General features: G+C 37.4%; 1 protein-coding gene across 3 annotated transcripts in view; it reads right to left on the bottom strand.

Annotated features, from left to right (window-relative positions):
- riok1 (RIO kinase 1 (yeast)) overlaps window positions 1-23,007 on the bottom strand; it is a 113,944-nt gene that overhangs the window by 27,012 nt on the left and 63,925 nt on the right. For all 3 annotated transcript variants that reach the window (XM_039753375.1, XM_039753372.1, XM_039753373.1), the window contains 5 exons: window positions 15,863-15,975; window positions 15,690-15,770; window positions 8,847-8,933; window positions 4,636-4,773; window positions 2,564-2,667 (listed from right to left, as the gene is read on the bottom strand). In XM_039753375.1, the coding sequence (XP_039609309.1) occupies window positions 2,564-2,667; window positions 4,636-4,773; window positions 8,847-8,933; window positions 15,690-15,770; window positions 15,863-15,975 (523 nt within the window). The remainder of the gene's footprint in view (window positions 1-2,563; window positions 2,668-4,635; window positions 4,774-8,846; window positions 8,934-15,689; window positions 15,771-15,862; window positions 15,976-23,007) is intronic.

Genomic DNA, 23,007 nt, shown 5'->3' with positions numbered 1-23,007 from the left:
CTGATACCTGTCACAAATCACTCCTGACACTCTTCTCCACCGATTCCACCCTGCCTGCAACTCTCTTTTTCACCCCTCAATTAATCGTGCCCAATGCTTGCTGGAATGGACACATCCCTGGATTGATGGATTTAATAAATAAACATCCTTTTCAGAGATATTGCGGTAAGGTGTCTTCAGAATTTAATAGGTGTTCTAGGTAATTCACAACACAGAGAAGCCGAACATATTCTCACCGTGATAATATCTTGCACTGCCACCTGGTGGATTCCTCCAGATTTACGTAAAGTACGTGCGCAAGTATGAACACTACAACGCTTGCGTAGCAGGAGCGTCCGCTGCAGCATGCGTCACGTCGCGTGAAGTATAACTCCGGCCATAGGTATCCTCTCACTTTCCAAGAATTCATTCAACAATCTGGTTAAAAACTCCCTTGCCATCTCTCCTAAACACCTCATAATTCTTCACTACCACCCAGTGCCTGTCTCACCTTCTCCCTAAAGTCAATATTGCAGTCTTCCTTTTTTTTTTTTTTTTTTAAATTCCACCATTTGATCCTTGGTTTTGGCCTCACTCTCTTCCTCTTCTTGATCTCTAACGTCATCCTACAGACCACCATCCTATGCTGCTTAACTACACTTTCCCCTGCCACCACTTTGTAGTCCTCAATCTCCTTCAGATTGACTCTTCTGCATAGCATGTAATCTGCCTGTGTGCATCTTCCTCCACTCTTGTATGTCACCCTATGTTTCTCTCTCTTCTGAAAATACATATTCACCACAGCCATGTCCATCATTTTGGCTAAATCCACTATTTTCTGACCTTATTCATTCCTCTCCTTGACACCATACCTACCCATCACATCCTCGTCTCCTCTGTTCCCTCCACCAACATGTCCATTGAAATACGACCCAATCACCACTTCCTGTCCCTTGGGTACACTGTTCATCACTTCATCCAACTCACTCCAAAAATCTCCTTTCTCATCTACTGCACTCCCAACTTGCGGGGCATATACACGAACAACATTCATCATCACACCTCCAATTTTCAGCTTCATAACACTCTTTTCACCTCCAAAACACTCTTGACATACTGTTCCTTTAGAATAATCCTTACTCCATTTCTCCTCCTATCCACACCATGATAGAACAATGAATCCACCTCCGATCCACCTGGCCTTACTCCACTTCCATTTAGTCTCTTGCACACACAATATATCAACCTTCCTTCTCTCCATCATATAGGCTAACTCTCTCCTCTTACCAATCATACTGCCAACATTCAAAGTTCCTACCCTCAGTTCCACTCTCTCATGTCCTCCTGCCTCCGGACACATCTTCCCCCCTCTTCTTCTTCGGCCAACAGTAGCCCAATTTAAGCCAGCACCCAGATGACTAACAGTACTGGTGGTGGTTGTTGTTCACCTGGGGCTAGACCAATCTGGTATGGAAATTTGTATTGTCAGCATATTGATTTGGCAAAATTTTACACCGGATGCCCTTCCTGACGTTACCCTCCCCATTTATCCGGGCTTGGGACCGGCACGAAGAAACACACTGGTTTGTGCATCCCTGTGACTGGGTTCCCCAAGACCCTACCTATTAAACTCAGTCAATTGACAGCTACAATCTCACTTTATAGAAGTCACATGATAAATCTGTAACAAATTTCACACAATCATTAGAACTGGATTTTGGATTGATTCCATCTCACAAGATAGTCTTAACAAGGATTTCTCTTTTGGTGGTCTATACATGGAACTGTTTATCCTCCAACCCTTCTGTACAGTAGCTAGATCAATGGTGTATGAGGACTGATTTGGGGGGTACATGAACTAGACAATCTTATTTTGATCTGTTCTTGAAGGGACTTTCTCTTTTCCTCCATGTATGAGGCACATTAGTCACTGTTAAATGAGATGATGGGTTTGTTATAATATATAAAATACATTTGAAGAAAACTACATTACATTTTAAACAGACAAATATACATGTGCTTTGGTGAAACCTCTGTCTAAATGCTCAGCATTTTGAAACCCTTAAAACCTACTGCTTCAGATAAGTGCAAGTATATTGTTATTATGATAAGGCTATATAGGACAATCAAAGCAAAGGTGCCGTTTATATTTCTGGAATATGTTGCCAATATGTTGTTACTATGGGTTTTAAGCGTCCAAGCTGAAATACTAATGGTCACCACTGACATGTACTGTATAATCAATGGAGACATTAGTGGCAAAATGTACTTAAGGTACACATACTGTACTTGTTAATACAAATAATTAATTCCACTGAATAAACAATCATTGAACCTATAAAAAACATTCTGTACATAAAATGCAGACATAATCAATAGGTTTAATTTGAGTGACTTTAACCATAATATATTTACATCTGCACAGTGCAAAAGAATGTTTCCAGCATGTTGGAAATCAGTGATTTCTCAAAAACATACGCAGTTGTACACTACACAGGCTGACGGTGTTTTATAATGTTCTTATTTATGGAGTTTTAAATACATAGTAGGACAACAACTCCAATTAAAATTAATGTTTACATACCATTAATGTTAGCACAGTCCTTCCTTAGAAATTCCAAAGCATGTGGGTGGTCATGCTCTACAGACTGAGACACATCAATAATGTAAGCATCACCATTATGATATCTTTAAAAACATAACAGAAACAAACCAATCTTAATTTTATGCAACACTTATCATAAACAGCACACAACACTTCATAATGCTGTTTTAGAAAGCAACACAAAATACTTGACAAACTGCAATGGAAAAAAATAAAATACAGAATAAATCGCATAGAAATAATCACATACTAAGAGAAATCTAAACCAGACAAACAAGAAGTACAAAACAGATATTAAATGAAGCATCGGTATGGCAAATACAAAAAAGTCAGTTAGAAATAAAATGTGAAAATAAAACAGAAATGTAAACTGTACAAAACATAAAAATAGTATTTGTGAGAGATGTGCACATTAATAATGAGAGAAGGTTTGACAAAGATAGTGTTCCACAGAACATGAGATACAGAGCTAAGGAAATGTTGTCAACGCACAGCAAATTGGGGCTTTGGCATACAAAGAAAAATCAACATCATAACATCCCTAGGTCCTTTCAGGTTTAAACAAAGTATACAGTGATATCAGGTAGTTTGGAGTGTTATCATTGAGAGTATAGCAAGATGTCAGTGTAGTCAATTCAGTAAAGGAGTAATGAATTCAGTGGATTAATATAAATTATTTCTGAATTGACATCTGATTACATCTTGCCTGAAGAAGGGGCCGGAGTTGCCTCGAAAAGCTTGATTATTGTAATCTTCTTTAGCTACTCAATAAAAGGTGTCATTTTGCTTCACTTCTCATTTCTGAATTGGCAGTATTTTCATACTGACCTATTAATACTCAATGCAAGTAGACAACTGAAAAGAGCTACAATGATCAAGCCAAACAAAAGAACAAAAGAATACCAAATATGTATGTATTAGAAGAGTCAAAGCTGTGGTAGTATTCCATTGGGAACAGAACTAAATTAACAGTAGCCGAGATGCGACACTAACAGAAAGAAATTATATTACGTACAAGACTCCAAGATTGTGAACAAAAAATGGGCTTAGTTTGTAAATTATGAGAATGACTGAGAAGGAATCAGGTTTCTTGAGTTAACATGGTTCAGCTTTGCCTGTTTTCAAAATTAGGAAGCTACCAACACAAGATGCACAAAATTTTGGCCAACTAACTTTTTTGGTGTTAACTGCATCTTGAAAAACACTTATTGGATGGTCTGTTTATCTTAAATCAGGAGGAAAGGAGCAGCAAAAGATTGTGTTGTTGGGGCATTCATTTTACAAGATATGATAGTAAAATGCATTGTAGATCGGATTTGAATTTTAAATGTGAATAGGGTCAAAAACAATCAAATAAATCTGTTGTACTTGAGAGACAACTCTCATAATTAGTTAACAGTGATATTTTCAAAACCCTTTTAATGGGGTCTGTTTTTAAATTATCACAGCAAAATCTCAAACAAAAAAAAACAAAACAAAAACTGATTCTCAAAAGGGTTAAATATGCAAATATCCTGATAATAGAACATTTGTGGGGGAAACATAAGGGCTAAATAAAAAGGCCCTTTTCAAATTACCCTCTACATACCTGGTTCAGTACTCCAAAAATGTCTCAGAAATATGCGGCAGAAGAATTTTTAATTTTTGACATTTGTTTTAAGCCAAGGTCTGTATTTTTTGCCCCATTCTCATATGAAAAAGGCCAAACGTCAGAAGAGGTGAAGTAGGGATGGTTCTAGTGATGTTTCTCTAATATGTTGCAATGTGCTTACTGCAGAGGCATCAGTCCAAGAAACATTACTTGTAGCCATGATTGCAAAGTAAGGGTTAAAATCTTTAGTATGACAACTCAAAATCTAAAGGACTAAACAGAAACTGGTATCTATCTATCTATCTATCTAACTAATACTGCTAGTTTACAGTCCTAGATTTCATCTCTCCTACCACAATGCAGTAGCAGCACACACAGTGCATGCAGCAGTCACCCTCAAAATGTGTTGGTCACCTCTCCTACCTTTACAAAATATGAAAAGATTCCAAACATTACTTACAACATGTTAAATTCACTGAGATCAGCATGGACCAACTTTGCATCCTGATACATTCTTCTCATATACTGAATAATTTGAAGATACAGCTCTCGTGCTTTAGATTCAGTTAACTGTGCATTCTTCATTAATGGAGCAGGCCTGGAAGAAATAGAGTTTCAGAAGTCACCTAATAAGTCATTGAAATTTTAAAGTAAGATTACGGAGATGTACATTTTCACTTGTCACAACACACAAAATAATAAACTACCATTTATTCTTATACGTAATACAGTATCAAGTATCAAGTTTTAGCAAGCTTTTTCTATTGAGGATAAAAAGCATAGAATAATTGGTTAGAATGTTAGAATTGTTACATCTACTATCAACCTTACTTCAGTAAATGCTAAAGCTGGGTGCTATCGAATGTTTTTAATTTTTAGGGGCATTATAATTAAAGAATAATTATGATTAAAATATGAAATAGTACAAATTATTATTTAATTTACTGCATAGTCTCAGTTCAGTTCCTTAATAAGATAATAAGTAAATGTATAAAAAATAACATTGCAGCTGACCAAAACTAAAAGACAACCTGAGTAAATTGTTGAACAAGCAAGCATTGTTGTTGTTTACAAATCCAATTATATTATAATGTAAAAGTATTAATAAAACTTCAATTAATTTACATTAAAATAATTATACATTCCTTATAGTTGGTAATTTAGTAAAGAAAACAAAACAAAAGCTGTAATTAATTGTTTTAAAACTGGTAAATACATCAGAAGCTGATGAAAAAATAAGCCATTAACTATAGTGGCATAAAAAAGTTTGGACACACTTGCTTAAAATGTCTGTTACTGTGAATAGTTAAGTGAGAGGAAAATGAACTGATTACCAAAAGGCATAAAGTTAAAGATGACACATTCCCTTTCAGCTTTTTATGAAAATTAGAGTATTATTTTTGTTTTGTACAAATGTAAAATAAAAAATATTTGAGGTCTCAAATCACTTTTACCAAGGTCTCAGACCTTAATTAGCTCATTATTGCTATCGCTTGTTCACAGTCATCATTAAGAAACACTAGGTGATACAAAGTTGTCTCAAACCTTCTCCCAACAATCAGCAGCCATGGACTTCTCTAAGCTGCTGCCTAGCAATCTTTAAAAAAAAAAAAAACACACACACACACACAAGATGGGTAATGTGGAAGAATGTTGGTTTACGAATAGACGAGTTTGCCATTCTTAATTAAGGCTTTCCTAACTTTAAAACATCACATCATCACATAATCAAAGACTGATGAACAAATTTGGAAAATGTTTCTAGACCAAGTCACATTTTAACTAAACTCAAGCTATGTTACAAAGCTCTTGTAAAAGAAAATAAAATTATAGGCTACTCAAAATGACAGCTTCTCCTTCTAGCCTCCCATGACAGAATACAGATCAGTTAAGACTTGCCGAAGCAAATATGTTACAAAGTGTTATTTCCCAATGAGCTGTACAGACTACCCCATATGTGTCTGCTTAGTATACAACTCCCCACTCCAAACGAAAAGACTTTGGGGGGTTGAAAGGACCAAAAAACCATAAGTTTGCTTTCAACCATATCAAGTGATCACCTTTGAGTTTCCTTATATTGGAAATTGTCATAATTATGGCATTTATTATGACATTGTGCACATATCATAACTGTACATAAAAATCTATATATATATATAATTCACTAAGGCCATGCAAGACGCACACAAGACAGAGAGCCCCGCCCACCAACTCTAAGACCATGGGATGCGCTCGACAGAGCCCTGCCCGCCAACTGTAACCCCCCTCCCATGTCATTGGATACGCACAACAGAGCCCCGCCCACCAACTGTAACCCTCCTCCCGCGTCCACCATCACTCTCAAGGCATGTGCACTCCCTGCTCATGTGCCCACACGCAACAACTCACCAAACACAGCCTCAGTCGCTTTCATCTGTGCTACAGTCCACATGCACCTCTGAGCCACGTTGACTTTTCATTGTTCTTTTCGGCTGCTTTTATTTTTATATATATTTTTATATATATATATATATATATATATATATATATATATATATATATATATATATATATATATATATATATATATATATATAAATAAAATCGACCAAGTCACCCGACCATGGGGTACGCACAACAAAGCCCCGACCGCCCACTCTAACCCTCCTCCCGCATCATGGGGAACGCACAACAGAGCCCCGCCTGCCAGCTCTCACCCTCCTCCCGCATCCACAGTGCTTGATCATGTGCCCGCCCCCAACATGTCACCAAACATATCCTCATTCGCTTTGGTCTGTGCTACAGTCCACATGCATCTGTGAGTCACGTTGACAGTTCATTTGCCTACCATGGCCACCGCCTCAAATGTATTTCATGAAAACAACACTTCTTTCAATGTTATACAAATTCCTGCATCACGTAACTGTTTGTTTCTATCAGTCAGATCTCGAACTTCGTAACATGGCTGTAACCTTTGTTTGCCAACATTGGGATAACTTCAGCGACGTGCTGTCCGTTGTTCTTGGTCACGGAAGCATAGTCATACAGTCTGCTCAACAGTACGCTGACTACATGAATATTTCTGGAGTTTATGGTGGCGAGACAGAAATTGTGGGGATGCCCCAAATGCTTCCAGCTACTATCTCCATTCGCTTCCGAGAACATTGTCATGCCTCTCCTCGAGTTTACAATCTGGGCCAATGTCTCTCCATATCCCTGCTCTTTAGTGGTCCTTTGGATCACGGGCATTACGAAGTTCTCTTGCCTCTCAGATACACACATGATAACCTTCTGGTGCCATCTATTGACAATGTCGGTATGTGGACACAAAGTTCACAAACACGTGATCGCCACACTGATGTGACGTCACCTTCCCACTATCCTCTTACTGAAAAACATTTAAAAACGCATTTCACGCCAGAATTTCAATGCAACATTTGCTCCAAAGCCTTCACACTCTAGAAATATCTTAAAGCACATTTAAACACACACTCCACTGAACAAACGCATTCCATACAGGGCTTTCAATGCACCATTTTTTCCAAAACCTTCCGACTGCAGATATATCTCAACGCACATTTAAAAACACACTCCACTGAACGAATGATGCAATGTGAACATTGCCAGCAGTGCTTCAAAACAACTTGCACTCTCAAGAAGCTCTTACAAACTCATTCCACTCACACCTTCAGTTGCACATTTTGTAACGAGGACTTCACGGCTGAGATGGATCTTTTCAACCATGTGTAAATCCATTCAACACAAACATTTGTCCGCAGCCACGTTGATGTGACGTCACCTTCCCACTATCCTCTTACTGAAAAACATTTACAAACGCATTTCACACCAGAATTTCAATGTAACATTTGCTCAAAAACCTTCACCCTCCAGAAATATCTCAAAGCACATTTAAACACACACTCCACTGAACAAACGCATTCCACACAGGTCTTTCAATGCACTATTTGTTCGAAAACGTTCTGACTGCAGAGATATCTCAACACACATTTAAATCACACTCCAATTAATAACTGTGTCTTTTAGGAACTGTTCACACATCAATAAATAATTATGCGGCATATGCTACGCTGCGGGTTGGCTAGTTTTTCATATAAATGCCATGGTTTCAATTAATTTGCTGTTGAAGTTCTACTTATTAGTTTTTTTTACTTCAAATGTCAATAAAATATGTAATTTGGCCAGGGATGGCTAAACTTTTGCAAGGAATTTAATGTAAACCTACGTAAAAATCTTCCCACGGACTTGGTGACATTTAGGACACAGAGTTAATGATTTTTAAATTTCTCTGAAATTGGCAACCCTCAATTGGCCTGGTATGAATGAAGCCCTGGAACGTACGATACACAAAGTTCCTGATGCTGCCAATATAGAGAGTTTTTCAAAAAACAGATGCATGAATGGAATTAATGTTTTCATAAGAATTTTAAATACACTTCATCAACATTTATTATATTTTTTCTTAAAATTAATATCTGTATTTTGGATCTATCAAAATAAGTGAGTATATATTGCATTGAATTAATCCAGAGATTCAGAGTCTAAAGAGATGATGACATTTTCTGCACTGACATCTATAGCAGTATATGCTCCCATCTAGTGGAAGATAGGTTAACTACAAAGCTGTAGATTTGTTCGGATGCAAAAATGCTGAGTGAGTAAAGAAAATCTTACATGTCATTCTTGCCAATAAAGGACATCACAAGAACATGACTTCTTAATATGATAGGTTCTGGGCATGGTATCTGTGCTGCTTGTAACCTAGCAAAGAGAAAACACATACAGTAAGAATAAACATATCTAGCAGATCCAAATACATGAAAATGCAACATGTGTATAGTGAAAAGCAATCAATAATTAATAAATAATATTTCTGCTTTTTATTGATATTGTTATACAGACATACAGTATATACTCTGGCTTTGGTACATTTACATATTTCCCACATAGGTTTAACTTGAATTCTGATACCACAAACAGGCTTAACTTTTGTGATTGTGGTTATGATTCCAAAGGAGAAAAAATGTGTTTTGCCAAACTTCCCTAACCCCCACCAACACTCACACTCCAAAATATTTTTTACCAGTAAGGAGAAGAATATTGGCAGTATTTCCGAACTTTCCTCAAATACTATCACAGTCCTCACTAGTAGACCACCTTCTATAATGTTGATAAAGAGACCTCTCCATCAATATCTCAGCAAGGAGTGAAATTTTCTAATTCACAACATTCATTCTTCTTGAATTTGTGCACAACATGTTGTAATTCAGCTGAAAATCGTGCACCAGACACACCTCTCCAAATTAAACCATATAAAATACATCAGGAATCAGACCCTGTGAACAATGCCAAGTAGCTCCAGCCTCAATAAGGAATATATTTTCAAGTTCAAGTTCTTTGCTGTCCACACCAAATAACAAAACCAACGTATAAAGGTAAACATAAATAATAAGTAGCAGATAGATAATATGTAACGGGGCAGGACAAAAAGTATAAAAACAGAAGTATAAAGTTTAATTGTGCAGGTAGGTGTGTGATGGACAAGTCAAATACAGTTGTGCAAGGTAAACAGAATGAGGTCAACTATAGTTATAAACTCCAGACAGTTATTTAGGAGTCTAATGGCCTTGGGAAAGAAAGAGTTCTTTAGCCTGGAAGTCCTGCATTTCATACTTCTATACCTCCTGCCTGAGGGTAGAAGTGTGAACAGTTCGTGTTGGGAGTGGGTGGGGTCCCTGAGGATTGAGGCAGTTCTCCTGCGGACTCTGCAGTTGTAGATGCTCTGCAGAGAGGGCAGTGGGGTCCTGGTGATCTTCTCAGCATTCTTTACCATGCTCTGCAGGCGTTTGCAGTCCATAGCAGTAGTGTTGCCATACCACATGGTGATGCAGCTGGTCAAGATGCTCTCAACAATGAAGCTGTAAAAGTTGCCGAGGATCTTAGTCGACATACCAAATTTCCTCAGTTCTCCTCAGAAAGTACAGCTGCTGTTGAGCCCTCTTGACCAGCTGTGCAGTGTTAAGTGTCCAAGTGAGGTCTTCACTGAGATAGACACCCAGGTATTTAATGCTGCTCACCCTCTCCACTTCAAGCCCTCGAATGAGTTCTCCTCTCCTTCCTCATGTCCACTATCATCATCTTCATCTTGTCTGTGTTAAGGGTGAGGTTGTTGTCCTCAAACCATGATGCCAGACTGTCCACCTCCCTCCTGTAGGATGCCTCATCCCCACCAGTGATGCGTCCAATCACTGCGGTGTCATCTGCAAACTTTAGGATGATGTTATCTTTGTGGGAGGCGACACAGTTGTGGGTGAATAGGGTGTAGAGCATGGGGCTGAGGACGCATCCCTGTGGGGTGCCTATGTTTGTGATAATGGTGGCTGAAATCCTATTACCAATCCTGATAGACTGGGGCCTGCCAGTCAGAAAGTCTAGGAGCCAGTCACAGAGGGTGGGGTGCAGGCCAAGTGCAGACAGTTTATTGGTGAGTTTATGGGGGATAACCGTGTTAAAGGCGGAATTTTAGTCAACAAAGAGCATCCTGATGTAGGAGTTTTTGTTCTCTAGATGGGAGAGGGAATAATGTAGTGCAGCTGCGATGGCATCTGAGGTGAACCTGTTGGGCTGGTAGGCATACTGCAGGGGGTCCAGAGTATCCGGTATGTTGCTCTGAATGTGGGCCAGCACCACTTTCTCAAAACACTTCATGATGATTGGAATAAGTGCTACCGGCCTGTAATCATTCAGGCAGGTGGGTGGGCTTTTATTAGCAAGAGGGAAGATGATCGTAGTCTTAAAAGTCTTAAAGCAGGACAGAATGATGTGCTGTTTAAGGGAAAGGTTGAAGATGGAGCAGAGAACATCAGCCATCTCGTTGGCACATGCTTTGAGAGCCCGCCCAGGTATGTTGTCTGGTCCAGCTGCCTTACGGGGGTCGATCTTCCTTAGTGTCATAAGGTATCAGATAATGTAGGATTTATGAGCACTGAACATTCTCTTGCAGCAGTCTTTAGAGTTATTTCATACATGTTTAGAGTATCTGGTGATAAACTGACCATTATTCTTTTCACTACATTGATAGCACTTTGACTAACTTTGCTCAACTATTTTTAACATGCCCTACATAAGTCAAAGGGAAAATGCGATCAGATATTATGAAAAACTAGGGGATAAAAATCACTGTATAGAACTGTGTACTGCCTCCTTAATGTTACTCTAAAATACAGTATGTCTGCTGGGATTCTGTCTGCATCTGTACAAAAGTCCTATTGTTTTAGTAAATAAAAGGATGTTTAACATGGAGGGCCTTTTTATTATTAATTAGCTAGATGCTTTGGGTGAGGGTGGGGTTGAGGGGTTTATGATTACAAGTCTTAATTGTTTCTGTGAATTTTTGGAATCAGTTGTATTTCTAATTGAATAGACTATTTAAATCTTGCAATTTTGTTATCACATTGTAAAACTTCCATAATGCATAGGAATAAACAAACTTCTAAAAAGAAATTATTACAGATTAAAACATTAAACATTATTCATTCATAATTACAAACAAATTAGTACAATCATGTTAAAATAAGTACAACTGAGTCAGTGTCAGACGCCCCTTTAATGTAATAGGAACCATAGCATAGAGAGAGAGGTGTGTACATTGCAACAGTTACACATGTCGTAAATGTAGAAAGGACAGTCTTTGGGTGTGTGGGAACTGTTAAAATTTGAATTTGATGATTGTATATAGCGCGGAACTGACCTCTCTGTACTACTCTTTCCTCTGCATGTCCTGAAGTACAAAAGAAACAGCACCATGCACCAAAATGTGGAGACTTGGCAAGATCGGGAAACAACAACAAAAAAAAAAACCCACGGTCACTGATTACAACTGCAACTGGTATGTGAATGAATATGAAAAATATGAATGTTTTCCGAAATGTAGTATACAGGTCATAAAATGAATAATTCCAAATACCATATATACCTATGTGTCTGGTTTTTTTTTTTTATCAGTGCGGCTTTGACATCATGGACCATAAGGTGCATACTAATTCAGTGTAAGCAGGAACACTCAATAAAACTGATTAAAAAAGTGACAATGAGACAGGAATAAGGCAGATTTGCCAGCGTTTGTGTGTCAGCTTTTATCCATCCAGATTAGAGAATTTCCAGTTCCATTGTCTCAAAACACCACTCACATCTAGTTATTCCCAGTTTCAAATTAAAGCTAACAGCGTCAGATCCCTTTGGGTAGTCTGTATCGTGATCGTGACTGAGAGAATAAAAATGAAAAAAATGCTAACTTTTACAAGTACTATAAATCTACAGCGGCTGTTACAGACGCAAATCAAATGTATGTGTTTATTGTATAATATTAACAAGAAGAGCAGCTCACTACTCAAAACAGTAAATATACGAGGCAGTTCAGATCGAACTGGGGGACTCTTGATTACAAATCAGCAATTCTTACCGCTGCACCACAGAAACTGTTGTATCATCCTTGAACCTTTTGTGAAAGTGTTTATTTGATCTTTGCACTTCAGGCTTCAAACATTATATAGTTTATGTCTACATTTTGTCATTTAATACTAAAATATGAAAAACGTTTGTTTAAACGATGTGTTTATACAGATTATTGTAGAAACGGAACACACATGAAATGCATGTGGTCCAAATAACGATCTAATATTTCCATTCTAAAACTCCAGCACTTCACTCCCAGATAATGAAGGCTGGAATAGTAGGTTGCTTGCTGCTTGTCTTGATCAGCACATTTACAAGACAAAACATGCTGACAGAGAGGTGCAAAGGGATTTAAGGTGGGTGGGATTTGAACGTTTTTTCGTAGGCTTTGGTAATTCTAGTGTTAAACAGTACCCGTAGATAATGGAGATAACACAAACATTATACCATTATTTACATTTTTAGGTTACTGTATAATTTAAACAAACACACATTTAAATTTCACATATAAAAAAGTCCTACATTTATTACTACTTCAGCTACCTAAAATTAGAATCAGGTTCACCAGATTAAATTAGAACATCATTAAAGCGTTCTTCAGTGAACCGTTCTTATTTAAAACTCAGACACTTACTTTTGTTTGCCCTTTAGAAAGAAGGTTATAAATGTCTATGAGTCTGGGTAGGGATTTAAAAAGCTCTCCAAACAACAAATCAAAAACATTCCATTATTTTGAAGATCATTTATGAAGGGAGATTTCAAACAATGTCAAGTTTTCCAGCCTGAGAGCAGAACACAAGATACTGAAAGAAGACAATAAGGATGCCAGAATTTCACCATGGAACAGACAGGTAGCACTTGCCACTATTGATGTCAAAATGTATGGATCTACCATTAGAAAGAGGCTGTCTTAATTAGATCTACATTGGAGTCTTGCCAGGAGGAAAAAAAACTTTTCTACACAGAAAGAACATCAAGGCAAAATGAAAGTTTGTACAAAAACACCTAGGCAAAGACCAGGGCCTGGGCAGCTGCTCTCCACCTCAGAATCCTATTCTTTATTGTACCAGATATTTGCTTGAGAATAATGTGAGACCATCTGTCTGAAGATTGAAGCTCAACTGAAAGTGGACCTTGTAGCATAACGCTGACCCAAACATACCAGTAAATTCACCAAGGAATGACAGAAAAGAAATAAATGGAGGGTTCTAGAATGGTTAAATGAAAGCCCAGATCTGGAATTCCAACAAGTTACATGGGGGGATTCTAAACAGGCTGTGCATGCAAGATTCAGCATTTTGTAGTAAAGAGAGACATGTCATCTAATTAGCAACTACTGGCTTACTATTTTGCCCACTCCTTAGAAGACCCCATAGACTACTCTGAACGTCTTTATCAATGCTTACTAGAGTCTAGTGTGGGCCTCAATGTCAGCAAAAAAAGATAGTACACCATGATGTCCACGATCAGGTAACCAAGCTTCCCACAAATCACCATCTCTGGGAAAACTCTACAAATACTGGTAGTCATCGACTTACGACCTATGCATTTTACAAACACTCGACTTATGACCCCAACCATGTTTCACAGGCAAATGACAGTTTTCACCACAGCAATACATTTCTTACCCTGGTATTATTCTTCTTTGACAATAATAATAATAATAATAATAATAAATGGATCAGTGGCAAATTATAAAACAAGCTGCTTAAGAGATTAATGTCAGTTATTATAGGTTGAGAGAAGAATAGTCCACACATGGCATATGTGGAGTTCCTCAGGGATTTGTGCAAGGACAGTTATTTTTTTTATATAATTTATATAAATGATTTTAATTCTGGTGGCACAGTGGGTAGTGCTGCTGCTTCGCAGTTAGGAGACCCGTGTTTGCTTCCCGGGTGCTCCCTGTGTGAAATTTGCATGTTCTCCCCATGTCTGCGTGGGATTCCTCCGGGTGCTCTAGTTTCCTCCCACAGTCCAAAGACGTGCAGGTTAGGTGCACTGGCGATTCTAAATTGTCCCTAGTGTGTGCTTGGTGTGTGTGCCCTACGGTGGACTCTCGCCCTGCCCAGGGTTTGTTTCCTGACCCCCGTGACCCTGTAGTTAGGATATAGAGGGTTGGATAATGGATCGATAGGTTGAATAATGGATGGATTTTCATTCTAATAAAGTGAGGAAACTAATGAAATTTGCAGCTGGTACTAAAGTTGGAAGGTGAGCAAATACTAGTGAGGAAACAAAAACAATTCAAGCACTAGGACAATTTTAAAAACTAGGCCAACATCTAAAAATTAGTTGAATGCAGACAAACTCAGAATTTTACATGCAGACCAAACAACAATCATTCATTCTATATGGATAACCCACTGAAAGCAATACCTGAAAGAGATTAAAGGGCTTTGTGCTGCCAACATTCTCAATTTACAGGAAATATGAGAAAGTAATTTAAAAGGAAAGTAAAATACTAGGTTATACTACAAAACCCTGTTACTCAGCACCTTGTTCAGAACCAGGTGCAGTGAAAATTAAACCTCTTTTACCCGGAAAAACTAATTTACAAGGTGACAAAGTCAGGTCTACAAAATTCTCAGTCATTCATAGTTAATCTAGTAAAATTCTTTTTTATTTAAATTGGAAACAAACTAAGTCATGTAGGTAAAGCTGAAACCTTGATATTTTTGAAACCTGGGAAAATTGTAATTATTGGGGATATCTAGCTTTTAGCTAACAGAACTGGCCTGATGATCACCTCTTGACTGAAAATTTCATACGTATTACTTCTTCATTTAGGGCACTTGATGGGACTGTGAAGGTTAAGGGTGGACTAGCTGAAGCTAGAAACAAATTCTTTTCCGGGCAGGCACTTGGGACTGTGAAATGATTAACTCTGGCTTCCAACTTAAAGGAGGATTAAATGTGATTCATTATCGGGCTATGTAAGATCCTTAATACTTCCAAAAAGAAATCACATTAGGGCCACCACACAAGTGTGGCATGAAAATATATAATATAATAACATACATGCTTATTCTTTCTTTCTTTCTTGTTTGAATCTTCTATTACCTTATTAAATTCCTCATCTCTTTTTCAGCCCAAGTTCTCACCATTTTTCTTGGATTTCCTTTGCAATAACCATGGCGAAACCTTATCAAATTAAAAAAAAAAATAACAATGATTAATTAAAATAAACATAGTATTTAAAGCAGGACAAAGAAAGATTCTATAAGAAAATTTACCGAAATTCACCACTGACATATTTATCCCGATCCTTAAACGTTAAAATTGAAGTCTTGTAAATCTTAATTGCTCGAGTTTCTCCTCTTGCTGTTGTTGCATAATACACATTGGCCTGCAAAAACATTTATTATGGAGATCTTGATTTCATAAATAGAACACTATGTAATATCAAAGACATATTGCCACATTTAAAATGTACTTTACCATAATCTAATTTTTTAGCAGAAAAATGCACCACACTGGAAGCCATTCCGTATCAACAACTGGCATACACCACCTCACATAAGGCATGTCCTGTTTTGTACCACAAAATGCTAAGACTAGGTACCAAGCATTTCTTTAATATGTGCAAAGCCCCACTGTGCAGTTCAGTTCACTCTCTCTTCCTTCTGAAACAGAGATTAAATTCTCCCCAGAATAATGTTTCATGCATTGTAAAATTCAAAAGTTCTCATCTTTCAAAGTAAAATTGAAATCTTTGTTAATAATGAATAACCCTGAATGTCATACAAGGAACTATTGTGTGATGTCATAAAATGACACAAATCCAAGATACAGATCAGGTAACATCCTAAATTGCAACAAATCATACATATGCATCAAAATAGTGTACATGTATGGTATAGATCAAGCTACCATACATGTGCCAGGGCACCATGGAGGTAGCTTTTGTGGTGTCTACTAAGGCAGGAGATCTGTCCATCATTTGAACAAGTTAGTGGGCCTCATAAACAAACAGTGAAAAAGGAATTTATATGACCATATATAGTGGAATTTTTGTGCACAATCTCTACTAAAATATGTATTTTATATCATCGCTGCCTCCAATTCACCTTTATGACTACAATTTGATTAGGGGCCATTATAATTGTCACAGTGCAACACAAGTCACACAGAATGTCTACAGATGAGGCCAATAATTTTTCCCCACTTGAAATTGTTATCACAATATGCAAGCTGAATACTACAAAAAAAAATTCATAAACCTATCTGAGTTAACATGCGGTAGTGCACGAAAAAACATGTTAATGCATGTCTCCGCATACACATTGGTATGACTCTAGTCAATGAGCAATATCAGTTTTTTTTAGAAGATTTCCCAGCAAGACTTTCTAAATACTGTACTTATATAATGCTTCCAAGGAAAAAAAAAAGAATTTTCAAAGGAAAAAGAACAGAGCAAATTCACACATGTGTTGTTAACTGTGAAGTGAGACAAAAGGTATACTCTCTGTAAAGCTAAGACAGAAACTGCAAGCCAGAACACCGATTATAAATGCAACTGCAGTTAAAAAAATTAAAAATACATGTTTGCATTAGGGTAATACTGAAAACGACATGGCCAGAATAGAACCACAATGGTTGACAGTACTGATGATAATCTATGCAGTACTGGAGTCAAATTCCAGCCACCTAATTTTATATAGTTTTCAAGTTTTCTTCTGTCTATATGTTATTTTTTATTTCCTGGTAAATGTCGAAAGGTGTAAATTTTAGGTTATCTAGAAGCTGGAAACTTATTCTATAAAAGTAAGTCAGAATGTGTGAGTGACCCTTTTAAGTGGATAGCATCCCACCTTGTAACTGGTGCTTGTAGGAAATACCAGCAACCTGTATTGAAACCACTGGATTTGGAAAATGAATGAATCAAAATTACATACAATGCAAATTCTCATGTTATGGCTTGCACATTCAGATCATGATTTAGCTAATGCAATCATATTAGCTAGAATTCAAATTAAGTTGGTTATATTGGTAAAATAAAAAGTCTGTGTTGGAATGACCTAGAGGCTGTTTTGTCAATACATTTTGCACTGAAAATAAAATTAAGTCAATATTTCTGGGCAATAAACAGTATGTGTACAATTTTAATAGTACAGAACTCAGTACAAGACATTTGTTTATAGATCAAAAAATAGCATAAAACAATTTTATAGGGCACAGGCAGTCATAACAAAGCAGCTCATAAACAAAGCTATATAAAAAAAATAAACTTTTCTTTTTATACAGTACCACAATTAAAATGACATACGCATCTGCAATATAAATTTAATAAACATACATGGTGGCCTGCGCCACCTCCACCTACTCAAAGCTTCATGATGCTCCAACAACGATGGACGGATTTAAAGGCAGAAGTCTACGTGACCATCATCATCATCAAGCCCTTCCGTGAGAGCCCTAAATCCAAAGAGGACTGTTTCGTTTATGTTAGGTAGAATGCCCAGAGGGGATTGGGCGGTCTCATGGTCTGGAATCCCTACAGATTTTATTTTTCTCCAGCCGTCTGGAGTTTTTTTGTTTTTTCTGTCCCCCCTGGCCACTGAACCTTACTCTTATTCAATGTTAATTAATGTTGATTTATTTTGTTTTCTTATTGTGTCTTTTATTTTTCTATTCTTTATTATGTAAAGCACTTTGAGCTACTGTTTGTATGAAAATGTGCTATATAAATAAATGTTGTTGTTGTTGTTGATGGTATTAGTATTTTTGTATAAACAAGCTTATCACATATACATTATATATAAATATTGTGGCGGACAGCCAGGGCCTTTGCCCTGCCAGGAAGCCCTGATTATGGAATGACATGGGGAGAGTGTATTTCCATGACAGTTTCTACTGCGGACTGACAAAGGGCAGCCCCCATAGTGTCTAGTGGGCCACCGCATATGGGGCACATGGACATTTTCAGGACACTATTTGGCAGCATTTCCACCACACCTGGATATGCTGCCAGAAGAAGCTCGTTAGGCACCTGGAGTACTTCCGGATGCACTATGAAAGGGGCCGCCTCACTCCATTTGAGGAGCCAGAGTCAGCAAGAGGTGGACGAAGCTTGCCTGGAGGTGGAAGGAAGAAGAGAAGAAGGGTGCCTTGTACTGGGTACTGAGGTACTGAGGGTACTGCTTATTTACTGTGCTGTTAGGAGTAGGGAAATAGAGCTCCCCAGGTGTAAATAAACCTATATGTTGCATACTGAACTTGTGTCTCCCTGTCTATGTTGGGTTAGGGCGAGAATATATACTCTGTGTGTGTATCTATTATATATATATATATATATATATATATATATATATATATATATATATATATATATATATATATATATATATATAGTAATCTCGCTATATCGTGGTTCGAGTTTCGTGGCTTCACTCTATCGCGGATTTTATATCTAAATGTATAATGCAAATTTTTACTGCTTTGCGGGTTTCTGCAGACAATGGATATTTTTACTTCTGGTACATGCTTCCTCAGTTGGTTTGCCCAGTTGATTTCATACAAGGGACGCTATTGGCGGATGGCTGAGAAGCTACCCAATCAGAGCATGCAGTTAAGTTCCTGTGTGCTGATTGGCTCAGCGATGGAGCGCTGAATTCGATTCCACTGCGTTAACTAGGAAGTCTCGTCTTGCTCATTCAGCATCAACGTGTTTCGCTGTGTAAAGAGTTAACTTTTGTGCTCTTTTGTGCTTATCTTTGTGCATAGTCAAGCCCTTCGTTATGGTTCCAAAATGATCTGCTCCTGCTACTGCTTCAGGGGCTGTGCCATTACGGCATCAATGAGTCCACAATTCTTTTTATTTAAAAAGGAGGAAAAGAATATAAGATCTACGGCCGCAGTGTCCTTTAACCAGGGCGCAAAACGAGTTGTAAGTGGATGGAATCTGCTTGGACTGAAGACAGCCGGAAGAAGAACAACGGCGGTGCTACACATTTGCCTGAAGAGGTTACTTTATAAGAGCTGTAACGCTCTCATTTGTTGTGCAGTAAAATTAAACTCATTGTTATCGGACAGGTCCTCGTGTCATTGTTGGTGAGTAACCATAATTAATTTTCTATGTACAGTACTTATTACATGTACATAGTTTAGTGTCACTGTACACACATTTTACTGTATACTATTTTTCGTGCACTGTACGTATTTATTGCTGGTGGCCTGTCTATCATAATAGCCGTAACATATGTGATATCGGAAACGCTCGATATCTTTAAAATAATATTTAAGTTTTACTGTATATAAACGTTTAAAAAACTCAAAAGTCCCACACAGCATGCAGTGCTCCCGCACCAAACACCCTTACACATGGGCTCCTCCAATGTCTGTGGGACTCTCCTCTTCCTCCTGTCGCTGAAGCTTCGTCCATCTCCAGCTCCTGACTCTAGCTCCCCGACTGTAGGAAGGCGGCCCCCTTTATAGTCACCCGGACGTGCACCCTGACATTCTTCCGGCGACACTTCCATATATACATACATACACACATATATACATATATACATACATACATATATATATTATAATTTATATATATATTATTTATATATATATATATATATATATATATATATATATATATATATATATATATATATATATATATACTAGTAAAATACCAAGCCATGTGTGAAATACTGTCCGAATATTTTTATTAATAAAAAAGTAAACATTTTTAGACTGAACGAAAATATGTAAAAAATTAATTGTTAAGGATCTCTCTGTACTGTATACCACGTTGTCAGTTCGGCCCTCTGGTTGTAATATGACTAAGCTGTGTGCTGAACTCACTCTTGAGCATGCAACATACAGTTGGCCATGTGAAAAGCAATCCCGCCTCAAATCAATGCCAACCTTTTGTAGTGTTTGTCCCTGAGACTTATTAATTGTCATTGCGAAGCAGAGCCTTACTGGAAATTGAACGCGTTTGAATTGAAATGGGAGATTAGATGGTATAACGGGGATGCGAGGAATAAAAACTGTGTCACCTGAGGCACTGCCAGTAAATATAGTTGCTTCAATTAGGTTGTTTTATAGAGATGTGACCTGAAGTCTTGTGCCGTTACAAAGTTTCGTGGTTGTAAGTTTCTGCTTCCTTGGCGAAGGTCGTAAACGAAAGAAGACACCGCAGTGACACACAGAAGAGAACCCGTGGATTAAATAAAACCTACACAATAACTGTAACAATCGTAACAAATGAACAATAAAATAGAAGAGAACCTGTGAATTAAATAAAAAGGTTGCTTGGTGAAGCAAGGAAAAGCACTTTCTTATATGTCGCTCATTTTAAAACAGTGCAGAAGCTGTGAGAAAGCTGCTTCCTTGGCTAAGCTCAAACGAAAAGAAGACACCGCAGTGAACACAGAAGAGAACCCGTGGATTAAATAAAACCTACACAATAACTATAAAATTCGTAATAAATGAACAATGAAACAGCGGAGAACCCGTGGATTAAATAAAAAGGCTGCTTCGTTGGCAAGGAAAAAGGACTTTCTTATATATACAATCAAGGATTGTTTTGGTAAAGCCATACTCAGTGAGCAAGACAGTGAGTCTTGCTGACTCTGGCTCTGGCTCAGATGAACGGTAAAAAAGTAAGAGCGAGGGGAGGATGAATTATTGAGGCATGCAGGCTGTAGTGCGCGTCAACTCTATCTGAATTGCGCGATCACATTTAAAAACATATATCTTTTCAAGTTCTGTTTAGTCCATATGTGTCAAACTCAAGGGCCGCGGGCCACATCCGCCCGTGTAATTATATCCGGCCCGCGAGATCATTTTATATACTGTGTTATTGTTATTAATGGCCCGGGTATATGAAGCGCTGGTAATACAATAAACTACAGATCCCATAATGCAGCGCTTCAGCTGCCTTGTCGAACACTTACCGCGTTAATCAAGTGTAGCTTATGATGCTGCAAGTTATTGCAAAGCTAGCTCACACGATGCTGAAGAGAAAAGTTGATTCTGAAAATAGAGCCTTTAAAAACCGATGGGAGGCTGAGTATATGTTTACTGAACCCGTGTGTCTCATTTGTGGAGCTAATGTGGCTGTAATTACAGAATTTAATCTAAGACGGCACTATGAGACAAAAAATCAATGTAACCTGAATGCAATGCAGAAGATACAGAAAGCAGAAGAATTAAATAAGAATCTGACACTTCAGCGGACGTTTTTACCGTGCACAATCACAAAGTGATTTCAAGTGAAGCTGCTTTTATGGGAGACACAAATGCACCAGTGCAATTTGCCCCACTTTCCCTGTTGCCAAGTAATGTTAAACCAAGTCGTCACTACGGTGTTCCCAAATACGCACTTTGCTGATAAACTGAGTGCACTGCGCACTGAGTTTGCACGGCGCTTTGGTGACTTTGAAGAACAAAAAACGTCCGTCTACATGCGGCTCAAACCTTGTGCATGTTTGGTAGCACATATCTGTGTGAGAAGCTCTTCTCAGTGATAAAGACTAACAAAACATCACACAGGAGTCGCCTTACTGATGAGCACCTGCAGTCCATTCTGAGAATCTCCACAACACAGAACCTCACACCAAACATAAACGAACTTGTTGCCAAAAAAAGATACCAGGCGTCCAGCTCTAAAATGACATATGAGCAAAGACAACTGAATGATTTGATTTGTTATTGCTGAAAGGAACACATTTTATTTATATTTCTAGGTTTTGTTATGCAGCATGTTCATATTTGAATTTGTATAATTTTGACAGGATATATTTTTATGGAGAGCAAAATCTTTTGGGATATTTAAAATCTAAGTTTATTTTTTATATAAAATTACATAAGAGTAAAGAAATTTGAATGTTTCTTCTTTTAACGCTTACTTTATTTCTAACTTGTATAATTTAGACAGGATATATTTTTATGGAGAGCAAAATATTATAAGTTGTTTAAGGTTTGAGTTGATTTATTCACGAATAATATTCCTGTCTGTTTTTACCATTCCTGCCAAAGATATTTCTGTCGACTAAATAAAAATTCCTTCTATTTAAAATTTAAATAGAACTTGAACAAATACGATAGTTCATAATATCCACGCAGACTTGCACGTAAGAGCGGGAGTTATCCGTTTTAACAAGCAGCGTATTTGCACTGACACGAAATAGCTGTGTGTGTATATATGTAGATATGTATGTATATATGTGTGTGTGTGTAAATATATATATATATATTATATATATTATATATTATATATATATATTATATATATATATATATATATATATATATATATATATATATATATATATATATATATATATGACAGCAACACTCATCACTACAACAGTGACAAAACAATTACATTGACAATCATGTTACGTTATTTCAAAATGTTTCCTTTTCTTTTCAT

This window comes from Polypterus senegalus, chromosome 5, assembly GCF_016835505.1.
Source record: "Polypterus senegalus isolate Bchr_013 chromosome 5, ASM1683550v1, whole genome shotgun sequence".
NCBI lineage: Eukaryota > Metazoa > Chordata > Cladistia > Polypteriformes > Polypteridae > Polypterus > Polypterus senegalus.
The sequence above is the reverse complement of the archived record's forward strand: the minus strand, read 5'-3'. Positions and strand labels throughout refer to the sequence as shown.